Here is a 16,441-nt window from a genome sequence, read left to right as displayed (position 1 = left end):
AACATTTATATAAAGTGCTAACAATTAATCCATTAATGATTTATTGTTTGTAATGAACCTGAAATAACCCTTTACAAATTAAAATCATTTTTTCAAACATAACTTCATATTGAAATGATTTTGTTAAAAAAAGTAAAAGTTGAATTTTCCAGCCAATTTAGCATCTAGGACCTGAATCTTGCCAATATCCTACCCACTATCTTCATTCCTACCTCCTACCCCTTCAAATCAGCTCCTCCAGACTTTCCTATTTCTGTCACCCCAGTTCAAAATGGTTTTCACCATGCATTTGATGTAAAATGTGCAAGTGCGATGTGACTTCACAAAGTATCAATTGTGTGCACAATGATAACTACTGTGACACTGCTAGCACCCCTGGCTAAAAGTAAGAAGTAACAAAATTACATAGGGTTCCTTTCTGATGAACGCAGTAGGGATACAAAAAATCCCACAGTTGGAAAAGATTTTCAATAGATCTGCATGGGGTAGAACTATTCCTAAACACTAGAATTATCAGGGATAAAGATTTCATAATATTCCTTAATCAAGAATTTTAATTAAGAAACTTAAAAAAAAAAACTAGCTTGAATTCATTATACAAATGAATCAATTTCTTTTCTCTCCTTAATAAAAATAGAGAGCACAGCTCACGTAAATTCTCACTCTTCCAAGTAGACCAAGAATTAATGGTTAGAGTTTTTGGTAGTTTCAACTATAAAACTCTGTTACTGTCCTCACTATTTTATTAAAGTACATATATAATTATTCCCTAAATTAACTGATCTATCTTGCATTTCCTATCAAACCAAGCAGTCTTATCAGGAAAAAATTTTTATTGAACCCAAAAATTTTCTTTCTCCTTACAAAAAGTCTGAGATTGGCTTTTATGTCAAGGAAACAGACATTTAAAACAAATTTATACATTGCATCCTTACCTAGTATGTCCAGCTGCTGTAACCTGGTACAATTACATGCCAATTCTTCAATGTCTGTGTCACATACAGATCTGTTAGCTGTAAGAAAGAGTTTTTGCAAGTGTGGGAGCTGGCGTGCCAGTCTGGTGAAGCACCCGGTGCTGCTCTGCAGAGTTGGGCACCAGCCGAGGTCAAGTTCCTCCAGAAGTGGACACCCAGAAGCCAGTTCTGCTATTCCATTCTCAGTAATATTCTTACATCTCCATAGATCCAGGGTCCGGAGTTTTTTACACTTGGCTCCTATCATGCTAGCTATCACATCATAGTCTTCAATCTGGAAATCAAATTCCAATCTTTTACATGTTATGCTCAGACATGCAAACTGTTAAGAGTAAGTCAGATTCTTAATTACAACCTATTGCTTTGCTCCCATTTAAACAAATCCACATCCTTGTTAATACAGATCTGCCCACTCATCTCACGGATCTGCCACCGTTTCATAAAACAGCCAGGAGTACTCATTTATTTAAAAATCCATTTAAGAGAACTCCAGACAGAAGACGTTAATGAATTAAATCCCAAAGCAGTCTGAAGTCTTTGGTCTCTCATGAAGAATTAAAGGATTATGTGTTCTTCTTTTATGCCCACCATTTCAACCTTGCTGCTGCTACTCATTGACAGCACCTACTTTCTTCCATGTTATATATGGCTAATATACTTTGGCAGGTATATAAGAGCTCCCTGATGTGCATCTTGTAGGCTCTAAAACACTATGTGGAAATGCTGATAATACTAATAAGGATACTAGTTTTGGGTTAAATGAGGCATTTGGGGACTGCACATACAACATGAAAATAATGTAGATTACATATGTTAATCAACAGTCAGTTATTGGAGGTGTCCAGTGCTTACCTTATGATTATAGGATAAGACTCTACTAATCAAGGATTAAACATTTCAGTTCTTGGGCTTTATATGCTTTAATAATGTTCCTTTAAATAGGTTATTTTAAGAGGTTCATTTGATTTTGTTAAAATCAGATATTAAAATTATCACAAGAAATCAAAAGGAAACAAAATAGTAAACAATTACACTGATTATTTCCTTTTGTTCTTTTGTTTAATTGTATTTTCAACAAACATTTATGCACCACTCCAGATGCTAGGACCAGCAGTAAACTGAAAAAAGGAGAATATTGTCCACATTTTTGGGAAAGACACACAGACTAATTAAGTAAGGAAAAAATACATTCAAAGAGTGACATATGGTGGGAAAATAATAAAACAGTGATGTGAGAGTGATCAGAGTGTAAGGGGTTGACAGAAGAGGTGGTAATTGCTCAAATCTCCAGGAATGAGGTTGATGCATTCGAGGAACAAAAATGAGATCCATATGGCCCAAGGGCAGAGTCACGCAGTGGCCAGGCCATTTAGACCATGAAGGAGTTAGATTTTTCTTTCAAGTACTAAGGAAGTCAATGGAGGGTTCTAAGCAAAGGAGTGACATATTATTATTGACATAAAAACCGATGCAAAACCACCTCTGGCTTCTGTCTGGAGGATGGGCCGATGGTGGGGAGGGACAGAGGAGGAAGCTGATTGAGGAGGCCTGCAACAGTGTAAAGGACAGATGACACGGGCTTGGATTAAGGTAGCAATGGTGGAATTGTAGAAATCTGATAGATTTGGGGCTGTATTTTTGAGGTGGAACCAAAGGCTGACAGATTAGATATAGGGGTAATGATTTCTAAGGTTGTGGATGTCAGTGTATGTATGGTGGAATCATGCTGAAGTCCACGAAAACAAGTTTGGGATTTCTTTCATCGAGTATACCTGAACAATACAAAACTGTGGGTTTGATAATCAGGACAGCCAATTAGCTTATTTAGAAAACAAAAAATTAAAAAACTTTCTGAAACCCATGATTCTGATTGTGCCCAATCTGTGCCTGGCCAATCTCAGCAGCATTTGAACAAATTCTCTACCAGCAGAGAATACAGTGAGAAATTCCCTCAAAAGTTTTTTGTTGTTGTGAAATTTTCACAGCACTACTCATGCCAAATTCAGGGCTAGGAAAATAAAAATGAAACTAAATACTTTTTACTGGAACAAAGGCCACCTATCCCTCCTTTATTAACTACAATTCCTTCTAAATTTTAGATATTATGCAGGACTCCTTTTCCCCCCAAAATATTAGACATATTTATTTTCTTATTCATTATCTAATTTTAAAAACAGGGCAAATGCCACAGAGGAACCATCAGCAAGAATTTAAGGGACCTGACTAGGATCACATAATTAGCAGGAAACTTAAGAAAATACCAGGCAGGTCTTACGATTCCTTAATTTAGGCAACTTTAAATCACTTCAATCAGCACTATATAATAGTGAAATTTAAACTTTTTAAAGTCATTTTTTAAAAGTATAAAGAAATAGATACATTTTGTCTCTTTCTCAATCAAGAGAAAAAATAAGTATTTCTAAGGAGTCCTAAAAAAATGTTTACGGCATTGACTAGAATATTCAGGTTTATTACAGGTGAGACACTACTCCTCAGAAGTTCTTGTCACTGCAAATCTAACTGGCACTTGTGGTACAAAGATTAGTTTCAGAAAAAAAGTGACACAACTAATTTAGTATCTACATTAAACTCACTACAGAGAAAGTATGCCATGAGGTGAATACTCAGCAAAGGTATATAATACACCACAATCACCATGGCAAAGTCAACACAGTGCTCTATGTGTGTATACTGTGAACAGTTGCTTCATAAATATCACAAATCTAAAAATTGCTATTATATTGACAGTTAACAATAAAATGTAATATAGAAAAATGAGTTCAGTAGTCAGGCAAGGTTTGAAAACACTGGTTTTAGCAAAAGTAAACAGTTTCTTTGTTGTAGGACAAACCACTGTAAAACTCTAAGACCAGGCTGGAGTGCAGTAGTATAACCATAGCTCACTGCAGCCTCGAACACCTGGGCTCAAGCAATCCTCCTACATCAGCCTCCAGAGTAGTTGGGACTATATGTGTGAGCAACCATACCTGGCTTCGTAATTTCATTAGGAATCTCCACTCCACTCCCAAATACACAGCCTTTAAAACTGATTATCCTTTAGAGCTAATTTTCCACATGTCAACTCTGGAAAATGCTAACTTAAAATAATATAATTCCAACCATACGCATATATATAATTCCAACGGTAAAGCATCTATGGTCAGAGGCTTGATTTTCTAAGGAATGTTGCTTCAGTTTAAGGGGAGGTAAATAACAAGCAGAATATGGTACGTCTAAGCAAAGTTAAATGGTCCTTACCAATCTAAAGAGGGCAGGCTAGCAATAAGGAAGATCCAAGTGGCAGTAACTGGCTGGTTTGTTGTGACAGAAAAGGCCATCAAATGTCACCGGGCCCATCAAGAAGAGTCACTAGAGAGACCCACAGAAGCCTATCAAATGGCTTACTATGGAAAGAATTTGACCAGAAGTGAGGAAAATCTAGTGGGCTCCCAATCTAGAGACTGAGACGACCTGTGCCCATACTTGGGGTTTAATAAAACCTAACCACAGAATTTTAAAGACCATGGGGACACGGAGATAAATATGTCATCATAAGAGGCCTATTTAGTCTACACTGCCAAATCCTGGGGCATTTCTGAAGCCAGGCTGAGCTCTAAGAGGTGTTCAAATGGGACTTATTTTAGGTCAGGGACACTGTCTATTGACTCTAAGCCTAGCATACCAGTTTTCTAGAATCTTGCAATCATTTTGCTTATTCAAGTCTTCCTACTAAGTGAATGCAAGGCAAAACTGGAATGGTCTGGGGATCTCCTAAACCTACATTGTTTTAGGAAACAGAGGACAAATGAGGAGGAATGAATTCTTCCAGTCAGTTACACTGAAAGATTCACTTACGGCATGTGTGCACACACACACACGCACATGCACACCTTCTCCACATAAGATTTCTATTGTCCTTTACATCTCAGTATTATTTAAAAGCTATGTAATTATGTGGTTAGATTAAAAGATTTAACTCTTCCCATGAGCTCTTTCAAGGTCACATAAAATCATATTTTAAATCTGGAAGGACTTTAAAGTTTATCTAGTCCAACAGTCCCTAAGCTTTTAGATTTCACAGACCAGTAAAATTTCCACACACAAAAAAAGAGTTCCAACATAGGGTGTTAATCTTTCTGTTTTGACCAATAAGGACAGTAAAACAAACACAAAAACAAACAGATAAAATAAACTTATCTATTATCATTAAAATTTCAAGAAAATTATCTCAGGATTTAAAAGCTAAAATAAGCTTAGCGAAAAACTTACTAAACTATTGGCATTTGGGTATGACTAACATCTTAAGTGTGTGAAGAAACCTAGAGAGGTGATTAGCTGTCGGAGACAACATCTGGTTTGAGGCAGAACTATACTATATTCCACCACACTATACTTCTTTCTTTGCTCTCCTGGACAAATAACATCAGTGTTTCGAAGACATACTTTTGAAAGCAAGGGACAAAGAAGAGAACCATAAATCTGAAAACCTGTGGGTGTGTACGGGGCAGGGTGAGTCAGGATATATTTCACCCATAGGAAGAAAAAGAGAACAAGTAACTGAGAAGTATAAAGAATTCTCAAACACTTACCATGACACAACTGCCCAAACTGAGGTGCTGAAGCTCTGAACAGAAGTTCAAAATGCTGAGCAGTGCTGTTTGCTGCCATTAGGGACCACATCAGAGGCAAATATGGAAAGTGAATGAAAGTGAAACAAAGAGAAGAGGTCAATTAGACATTAAAGGCTGTCACTGCTTTTCCTGAAATGCAGCTCAAAAGCTAGGTTACAGAGTCCACAAATGCCATTTAATGAGTCCCCAGAGGCTCCACCATTGATTGGCTTGGAGTCAAGGTAATCATTACTAGTCTCCATTTAAGTCGTCACTTTGTATATGGTTTTGGATGCCCTAAAGATACCTATATTCCCTATGACCTCTCAGTTCATTTCCCAAAGGTAAGCAATTTGAAAGTCTGGCTAAGATTGAACACCAAGACAAGCTAAACCACTCCTCCCTCCACAAACAGAAACAAAAAGACAAAAAACCCACAGTAGGCTGGTGACACTCCTGAAGAACAGCTGCAGCTCTGACATTCACTGATCAGCTGCAGCCTGATGGAACTGCCAATAGAGTCACCCCAAATCAGGATTGAGCTGGTGACTTTAATGTCAAAGGATTCTCTTTGCTGACAAGGATACCAACAACCATTGAGCACCTGTCAGTAGCAACATGCTGACTGAAATATATATAACATGCACTTTCTAGTCATGTTCCTGCCATTTAAGCCCATCTATCCTGTGCAATGAAAACGGTCTCACCACTAAAGAAATCCAAAGACTGCTACATAATCATGGCACCGTGAAATGTTTTTAAAAACATGTCTGCCTTGAAAAACTGTGAAAAGCAAAAAATGCAAAATATTCAAATTTCTAATTTTTCTTTTATCAATTAAGGAGAAAACTATTCAAACTTACATGGCAAAATATCTTATACAATTTTAATATATTTAAAAATTAAGATATTATACAACTTCTGTAAAAATCTATTCCAAGTGTTCAGAAACTAAAAAGTATCAGTTGAGGGAGAGGTGAAGAATGTGTCAATGAAAATGTAAAACATTTGGTCAAATCCCAGATAAGATTCTCATAGAGAAAATAAAGTAATAAAATATTTCTCATAATGTAAGGTTACTTAAAGCAAAAATAATAATAGTTACAATAGGTCACAGAGCGCTATTATACTTGTCTAATTATTTCATCATTGAGCATTTCTTTGAATTTAAACAAAAAAAGTTTATATTGATTTTATACTTAAGTTTCAACATAACAACATTTGTAAAACAATCCCATGTAGCTCTCAGAATGGTAACATTAGAAAGAGTATATAAAGATAATTTAATTTTCAGGTTCTCCACAATACTTAGCCATGTGAACTTATTAACAGATAGGAACATAACATTAGGGTTTTTTTTTTTTTAAATTACAGGACCACATCCATATTAAAAGGTTGTTTTATAAGATTTTCCCTTAAGTAAGATCCAGAGAATATTAGATTTTTTAGAAAGAATCTCATAAATTTTTGTTGGTAAGAAATTTTAAATTAAAAAAAAATACATACATACACACATACAAATAATTCACAGAACTTGTTTGGTAATTTATTTTTAAATTACTTACTATGAAGAATCCCAAATACACAAACAAGTATAGGTTCCAATATAACACCCATGTAGCCACCACTAAGTTTTATCGACTCTTAACATTTCGACATTCTTTGCTTATCCGGCTACATTCTTGCTTGGCTCCATCCATCCATTCACATACTTCCTCAGAGGTAACCTTTATCATGACTTGGTGTTTAAAACATGCTTGAAAGTATATAATTTTACAATACATTATGTATCCATAAGTAGCACATAATACTGTTCTATATAGTTTCTATATAAACGCTATTACAATGTCAATATACTTCTGCATCTTCTTCATCAGTGTGAGGGACCTGTCCATGTAAATACATATAGCTCTAATTCACTAATTTTTAATGAAACTTGTTTGGTAATTTATTTTTAAATTACTTACTATGAAGAATCTCAAATATACAAACAAGTATAGGGTCCAAAAGAACGCCCATAATAACCATGTAGCCACCACTCAGTTTATCAACTCTTAATATTTTGTCTTCTTTGCTTATCTCACTACATTTTTGTATCCCTCCATCCATTCATGTACTTCCTCAGAGGTAACTTTTATTAAGGCTTGGTGTTTAAAACATGCCTGAAAATACATAATTTTAGTATATGTTATGTATCCATAAGTAGCATATAATATTAACATTAGAAATTGTTGTATAATATTCCATTATGCAAATATATTACAGCATACACTCTCATTTGATTGATATTTAGTTGCTTACAATTTTCACCATTACAAACAGTGTTAGAATAAACATTCCTTTACATGCTTCCTTGTGCATTTATAGAACAGTATTTCTCTAGAGCACATACCAGAAGGAGAATTTCCAGGTGTTTACGTATTCTTTGACTTTATTTGGCTTTGCAAAATAGCTCTTCTGAGTGCTTAAATCAACCTATTCTCCCATCAGTAGTGTAAGAGTGTTACATTCCCACATCTTTATCAACATACATAGACTTTTCATCCTTTTACATGTCTGCCTGTCTGATGAGTACGGAATGGTATAATTTGCATTAGTCTGATTACCAGTGAGACTGAAGATCTTTTCATATGTTCATTGGCCATTCATATTTCCTGCTATGTAAATTGCTTCATCACATCCTTTGCTGATTTTTCTTTCCATTGGGTTGTTTCTTCCTTCTTGACTTTTGGAATTCTTTATTCATGCTGGATACCAATCTTTCTGTTATATCAGCTATAAATACCTTCTCTGAGGCATGTCTTTTCACTGTTTACTGGATTTTCTGAGACATGAACATTTTAAATTTTAATATGACTATATTAAATGTGGCATTAATCCTTTTCCCCCTTATGTTTGTATTCTGTTGTTTTTTTCCAAAAAGTTCTTCTTTAGCTAAGGAAGAATCTAAGATTCTTCTTTTTTAAAATCAGAGTTTTAGAGTCTTTCTTTTTTGCACTTAGGTTTTTAACCCAACTACAATTGATTTTTATATGGTAGGATATCAAATTTCATTTTCCCCACATTGTTCCAGTTTGATTTACTGAAGACTCCATTGTATCCACTGATTTGTAATGCTTTCTATCATATATAAGGTTTCCATATATGCATGAGTCTACTTCTGGGTCATTTTGTTTCACTGGTCTATTTTCCATTCCCTGTACCAACATTTCTGTCTTAATTATTATAGTTCATAAGTCTTTAAATCTAGTATGGCAAATAGCCTTTCCTCATTCTTCAAACATCTCTTAGCTGCTGTTGGCCCTTTGCTCTTTCATGTGAACTTTAGAATCACCTTAAAGGTTTCAGTTTTTACCTTTTAGAAATAATACAAAAAGATTAATTTTTCTTAATCTCCTCTCCATGGTCATTAGTTAATTTACTAGCATTTTATCAATTTCTGTGTCATAATTTTTTTTATATCTGATACTTCCTTACAGAATTTTTCTTTTTGTTGAGAAATATTTTTAGTCATTCTGAGTGTCTATGGGTCATAAAATCTTAACAACAAACATTTATTGAGTACTTATTAACATGTCAGGCAGCATTGCTGTAAATTCTTTACATACATAAATCCTCACAACAATCCTATTAACTCATCCGTTCATTTAATAAACTGTTATTGCATGCCTACTATGTGTTAGGCACTTGGGATGTAACAGTGAACAGAAAAGTTAACAGCCTGTAAGGTAAATATTGTTATTTACCTATCCTATCATTATAAATGGGGAATCAGAGTGACAGAAAGTTAAATAACTTAGTTTAATATTTACCCCCAATCTTTTTTAAAAAATAAATTTTATTGTGCATATTTGAGATTTGTCCTCAATCTTGAATGAAAGTTTAGCTAGACTTAGAATTTTAAGATGACAGTTACCTTCTTTCAACACTTTGAAAACATTACTCCATTGCTTATCAGTCTCTTACTTGATAAGAAGTCTATTGTCAATCGAATTGTTTTCCTCTGCAGGTGATATATCTTTTCTCTCTGATAGCTCTTGTCCCTTTATTTTTGATCTCCTGCAATTTTATCACAATCTGTCTAAAAATTTATTTTCATTTATTTTGTTTAAAACCCTAAGTGCCCATTTTGATTTGAAGACTCATCTCTCTCTTCATGAAAGATGATGATTCTAAACATTTCTCTCTTCAAATGTTACTTCTCTACCATTCCTTCCATTTTTTTCTTCAGTAACTTCTATTCTATGAACACTGGAGTCTCCTAGTACCAGCGGTTAGAGTGGTTTGAAAAATATGTCCACATGTTATTCTATACGCTTTCCTTCCAGAGGTAGAGCTTAATTCTTCTCCCTTTGAGAGAGTGGGCTTAACTTAGCAACTCACTTTTAACAAACATTATATTGTAGAGGTGATACAGGTCACTTTGAATATTACATTTATGATAGTTAATTTTATGTATCAGCCTTACTAGGCCATGGGGTGCCCAGATATTTAGTTAAACATAATTCTGGGTATTTGTTTGTTTTTGAGACGGAGTCTCACTCTCTCCCCAGGCTGGAGTGCAGTGGCATAATCTCAGCTCACTGCAACCTCCGACTCCCTGATTCAAGCGACTCTCCTGCCTCAGAATCCCGAGTGGCTGGGATTACAGGTACGTTTCACCACACCTAGCTAATTTTTGTATTATTAGTAGAGATGGGGTTTCACCATGTTGGCCAGGATGGTCTCAATCTGCTGACCTCATGATCCACCCGCCTCGGCCTCTCAAACTGCTGAAATTACAGGTGTGAGCCACTGCCCCCTGCCAATTCTGGGTGTTTCTGTGAGGTTGTTTTTGGATGAGATTAACATTTAAATCAGTAGACTGAATAAAGCACATTGCCCTACCTACTGTGGGTGGGCCTCATCCAATCAGTTGAAGACCTGAATAGAACAAACAGGGTGACCCTCCCTCAAATAAGAGAGAACTCTTCCAAATTCAGGAAAAAAACAATGTCTGATGGTCTTCAAACTGGGACACTGATTTCTTCCTGAATTTGGATGTAAACTGAAACATCAGCTCTTCCTGGGTCTTAAGCCTGCTACCTGTCAGACTAGAACTACACTAGTTCTCCTGGGTCTCCAGCTTGCCAATTCGTCCTGCAGATTTTGAGACTCGCCAGCTTCATCATCATGTCAGCCAATTCCTTATAATAAATATCTTTACCTCCTATTGGTTCTGATTCAGAACCCTCCTAATACAGTTATAAAAAGGCTGTGGCTCCTGTCTTGGCTTCCTCCCTCCCAACTTGTTCCCTTGGGGGAAGCCAGCTGCCATGTCATGAGGACACTCAAGCAGCCTGTGGAGAGGCCTGTGTGGAGAGAACAGGGGCTTTTGGCCACAAGCTGAAGGGAAACTGTAACAACATCACCCTGAGTTTGGAAGCTGAGCCACCAGCCATAGTCAAGCCTTGATATGACTAGAGCACCAGATAACAACCTGGCTGCAACCTCCTTAGAGACCCTGAGCCAAAACTACCCAGCTAAACCTGACCCACAGAAAACATGTGAGATAATACATGCAGGTTGTTTTAAGCCACTAATTTTGAAGCAATTGATATATGGCAATGGATAAATAACAGAGTCACTAGTATATAGTAGGCACAATATATATTTATTAAATGAGTAGGACTGCCTTGCCTTAGGAGTAAATATGTGTGTGTGTGACAGAGAGAGAGATTGAGATTGTGTGGGTGTGTATAAACCTTACAGCAGTTCCTGACATACCTTTTACAAATTTGAGTACATTCTTCAGACTTCTCTTCTAATTTAGCAATCCTGTGTCCAATTTAGAATTTATCCCATCTATTTATTATTTCCTAATGACTATTTGATAGATTTCTAATCAGTTGTTTTCACAACTATGTGTTCTTGTTTTAGTCTATTTATGTTTCAAATTTTCTAGTTCTTTTTCACAAGGTGCTTTCACTTATTTCTTTGAACTGCCATCTCTCAACCCCATCTTTTTTTATTCCTCCTTGTTTAAGGGTCTTGCACATTGCCCCCTTCTAGAACCAGGACTTCTGCTGAAGGTACAGAGGTCCTGCTCTGCAGTGGCACTGTGGATACTGCAGGACCAGTAGAAGGCTTAGCTCAGTTCTGACCAGAAGGCATGGCCAATGGCAGGTCACTATATACTTTTTGGTGTATCTGCCCAGAACAAAACCTCTTCTTTCTCTAAGACTTCCATCCAAACTCCTGGGGTGGCTTGGAACACTGTCACCTAGCTGATTATCCCCAGACTGGGACAATAAGATTCTCATGATATAGTTTGAGATAAATTCCCTATAGAATCAGTTCTTTCAATTAAAAGTAAGAGTAAGGCCAGGTGTGGTGGCTCATGCTTATAATCTTAACACTCTGGGAGACCAAGGAGGGAGGATAGCTTGAGCCCAGGATTTCAAAACCAGCCTGGGCAACATGGTGCAACCTCATCTCTACAAAAAGATATAAATAAATAAAAATAAAAACATTAGCCAGGCATAGTGGCACATGCCTGTGGTCCCAGCTACTTGGGAGGCTGAGGTGGGAAGACTGCTTGACACCTGGAGGTCAAGGCTGCAATGAGCTGCAATCATGCCACTGTACTCCAGCCTGAGCGAATGAGCAAGAACTTGTCTGCAAAACAAACAAACAAAAAAAGTAGGGTAATAGTAAGAAAAAATATTTATTGTCAAGAATACTATATAACCTGTCTGGACTGTTCCTCAGAGAAATCACAACTTTTGCTTATTGCGTATCTTAAAGATTGTAACTTTAAGGCACAGACCTAACAGCATATCGTCCTAACTCATTTTTGAACTAAAGTCTAATTATATATGTCTAGAAAACATTTGTGATGCATTATTTTCTCCGGGAGAATTTCAAGTAGATGCATTATTTTCTCTGAGAGAATTTCAAGTCATAGAAGAGGAATTCACAACAAATATTTTATAGTAACTTATATCAGTCTGTACATTAAACTGTGAATTAAAAATCATTTAATATTAGAACTATCATTTTTAAAATCCTCAGCTTGAAAAGGAACATAGAACAAGAGATTTATGTTGAATGATATAACTGATCTTTCTGAATGAGAGATATGAGATCAAATGCTGAGACCAAGATATTGCGAGATGGAGGTGATGGTAATGGAAAGAACAACAATGACCTTGGAAGAGATACTGTGAGAAATTAACAAGAAGTCAAATAGAGATAAATCAAAGGGCTGACAGGTAGCACTGAGGTGAGTAAGCACAAATTAACACAGTTTCATGGCTTTCTCCAGCAAAGCTCATCAGTGAAAGCCAGAGACTGTGGGAGTACCCAGGTTTAGAGAACATGCCTATAGAACCAGTTGACAACGTCTTTAAATCCAGTTAACCCGTTTCCTCCTAAAATATCTTTAGAATATTCTTTCTCCATGTTGTTAGCATTCAGAATTAAAATGTTGTTACTGATGTCAAAGCAAAGATAATAAACTACGGGGAAATTAACTCTTCACTTCCAGATATAAAAGGGCCTGATTTTGTAGAGAGCACCAACTCAATAGTTTAGAGCAGAAGTTGGCAAACTACTGTCCACAGGCCAAATCCAGTCTATTGCCTGTTTTTGTAAATAAAGTTTTATTGGAACACAGGCATATCCACTCATTAATGTATTGTCGGTGACTGTTTTCACACTACAACAGCAGGATAGAGTAGCTGTGACAGAACCATGAGGCTTGTGAGGCCTAAAGTATTTACTACCTAGCCCTTCACAGAAAAAGTTTGCCAATCTCTACTTAGGAGAACAAAACAATTCTACTATAATGAGTATATGCAGCACTGCTACATATCTAGAACACACAAATGGATGGATCAAAGCTGTATTATTAGGTGTACTGTGAAAATGGCACCATATTTTATTTATTCAGAAATGAAAACTGAAAAATTATATGAACCTCTGATTCAAGACATAAAGTATCTTTTAGGTCCCCAAGTCTACGTATTCTGCTGGTTAGGTCTTGAAAACTCATTCAATGGAAGTACAAGAGTAGTTCTATAAAACTAAAATATAATTAAAATAGCAGCTTTAATAATGCAAGGTTCATTTCAAATGAGTTTGTAATTTTCAAACAAAGGGCAACCTTACTTAAACAACTATGGCAAGGAATTCACTAAGGAGTGACTGGGTCCATGATTATTTCTTCTACAGAATTACTAAAACATACTCTAGGTGCACGCTGTCATTTAGCAGTAGAATACGTGTTCATAAAGAAAGATTTATTTTACATTCCACCTAAAATCTACCTGTTAAACCTGTACAGCAGCTTCAAAACCCAATGGATAACTTTAAGTAATAAATTCAACAACTCCCCACACATCCAGGTAAAGAAGCATACACTTCTCAACCTGAGACCAAACTGGAAGAGTAAACACATAATTAAATATTCAAGTGGGTTACATGACACTCAGCCATTTTGGATAGCGAAATGCCAAAGGTAAAGAAGTAAACAGCAAAATATTATAACAAGTTATAACTGGAGAGAAAAGCAAGAGACAAGTTCAATGTGAACAGTTTTTATTAATGCAACTAGGCAAAAACAACGGTAAAGCATGCTTACAGCATCAGGGTTCCAGACCATCCTCTACAACTCACAAAAGGACTGTAAAGGAATTAGTCCATAAACATCATACTCTGATGATTATAACAGGAGAAAGACTGTTTCCCCCTACTTTCACAACTGCCTTCTTGTTTGTTTAGCAATTTTATTCCCCTTAGCGTCCTTTAGTGAAGCCTCCAAATACTTAAGACTACTACAATGATTACAATGACTATTGCTAAGAAAATGGTTTCACTTTGGAAGGCTGAGGTGGGAAGATAGATCACTTGAGCTCAGGAGTTTGAGACCTGGGAACATGGCAAAACCCCATCTCTACAAAAAATACAAAAATTAGCCTGGCACAGTGGTGCAAGCCTATAGTCCCAGATACTTGGGAGGTTGAGCTGGAAGGATCACTTGAACCTGGCAGGCAGAGGTTGCAGTGAGCTGAGATCACACCACTGCACTCTAGCCTGGGCAACAGAGTGACACCCTGTCTCAAGGAAAAAAAAAAAACAAGAATGATTTCAATTTCAAAAATAATTTAGTTAGTGAAATGATGGATAACAGATGTGGAAGTTTGGTGTATGCAGATATGAAGTGCCATTCAGTTATACAGAATTATTATTAATGCCTTTACTTGTTACAAAGAAATTTATTAATAGATAAAAGGCATGAATTCACATTTTCATTGACAGCTTTTTAAGAAATGCTATCCATAAACTTCATAACTTCCCACCCTCCAGACTTCTAAAGTGCTAAGCAAAAATACTTAATAAAAATAACTGTTTATTATACTCATATATAACTTTTAGATAGTCCAGATTTATAGCTTAGAATTATATTTATGCATACCTGTACATTTTATAATGTACTGAGAACCTTGTATAATTAATGTATGCAGTAATATGCTTGCTATTTTACATTAATGTAGGTTTTTAGCTGTTACAACTAGTTTATGACCTTTTTTATTCAATGTTAAGAATTGTTGGTTATCTTTAATAAAGAATGTAACCCTTAATTATAACACTCAATATAGGACAGTAGGATTCCAAATTAGTATTCTCCATTCTAAAATATGATTCCTAGAAAGCATATTAATAAGGGCCAGGTAACAAGTGTACATATTACAGACAAAGACTAGCTAAAATATAGACTAGTTATATAACATCATCAGAAACAAATGTACTTTCATTGATTATAATACATTTCAAACACATCAGAGCACTATCTCTGAGTAAGAAGGTGAAATTTTATAAAAGTATATTCACTAAATGAAAATGCATAAATTTGCATAACAAATATCTCCAAAGAAATCCTAAGAACACAACCACTCAATTACTGGAGTGTAAAATATATATATAAGTGTAAATCTTTCTCTAATTAAAAATTGTTTTGCTCCTCTTACAATTTCAATAAACTTGGTGAAGAAGAATATAGAATAAAAGTTGAAGGTCAGGTGCAGTGGCTCACGCCTATAATCCCAGCATTTTGGGAGGCTGAGATGGGCAGATTACTTGAAGTCAGGAGTTTGAGACCAGCCTGGCAAATACGGTGAAACCCCATCTCTACTAAAAATATAAAAATCAGCTGGGCATGGTGGCACACGCCTGTAGTCCCAGCTACTCGGGAGGCTGGGGCAGGAGAATCGCTTGAACCAGGGACGCGGAGGTTGCAGTGAGCCAAGATCGCTCCACTGCACTTCAGCCTGGGCGTCGCGAGACTCTGTCTCAAAAACAACAACAACAAAAAAAAAAACAACAAAAAAAGTTGAAGTATTTTGAGAACTATTTAAAGTACTTGAAACTAAACATATGTAGAAATAATCACCATTTTATAATATTTAAATTCAATTACTTTATCCAGATTTACTATGAACCATCTACTAGAAGTTATTCTTTTATACAGTTCAAATACACAATATGGTATAGATTATACACTGATACATAATCACAACCTGAAAATAATATTGTCTTTCACAACTTTAAGATCAACATTGTAATGGGGAGTTGGAATTCTGACAGAACTCTAAAAAGAAAAGGCTAAATATCATAAATCATAAAAATTAATAAAGCTCCTTACACTACCTTTGAGGAAAAAGAAGAAAGTTCTCTAAACCTAACTGTAGATGTTTAATAGCTACCCTAGACTACAGACTCAGAATTTTAGCTCTAACATACAAGTTTCAGTTTCAGGTTCAGATAATTTGTCAAATTCTTAAAATTCTTGCGTGTGATGAAACAAAATCTAAGACT

General features: G+C 35.8%; 1 protein-coding gene and 1 long non-coding RNA gene across 10 annotated transcripts in view; both read right to left on the bottom strand.

Moving 5' to 3' along the window:
- FBXL4 (F-box and leucine rich repeat protein 4) overlaps nt 1-16,441 on the bottom strand; it is a 74,940-nt gene that overhangs the window by 568 nt on the left and 57,931 nt on the right. For 6 of the 9 annotated variants that reach the window (XM_005552302.4, XM_074037424.1, XM_005552301.4 and 3 more), the window contains 2 exons: nt 5,564-5,635; nt 936-1,248 (listed from right to left, as the gene is read on the bottom strand). In XM_005552302.4, coding sequence (XP_005552359.2) covers nt 936-1,248; nt 5,564-5,635 — 385 coding nt within the window. The remainder of the gene's footprint in view (nt 1-935; nt 1,249-5,563; nt 5,636-16,441) is intronic. The other 3 variants (XM_074037420.1, XM_074037419.1, XM_074037418.1) reach the window with 1 other exon arrangement.
- On the bottom strand, nt 8,275-9,625 carry LOC141410090 (uncharacterized). Its single transcript, XR_012433595.1, has 2 exons — nt 9,501-9,625; nt 8,275-8,408 (listed from the first exon to the last, which is right to left on the bottom strand). It is a non-coding gene; the product is annotated as an uncharacterized lncRNA (long non-coding RNA).

Source organism: Macaca fascicularis, chromosome 4, assembly GCF_037993035.2.
Source record: "Macaca fascicularis isolate 582-1 chromosome 4, T2T-MFA8v1.1".
NCBI classification, from domain to species: Eukaryota; Metazoa; Chordata; class Mammalia; order Primates; family Cercopithecidae; genus Macaca; species Macaca fascicularis.
The sequence above is the reverse complement of the archived record's forward strand: the minus strand, read 5'-3'. Positions and strand labels throughout refer to the sequence as shown.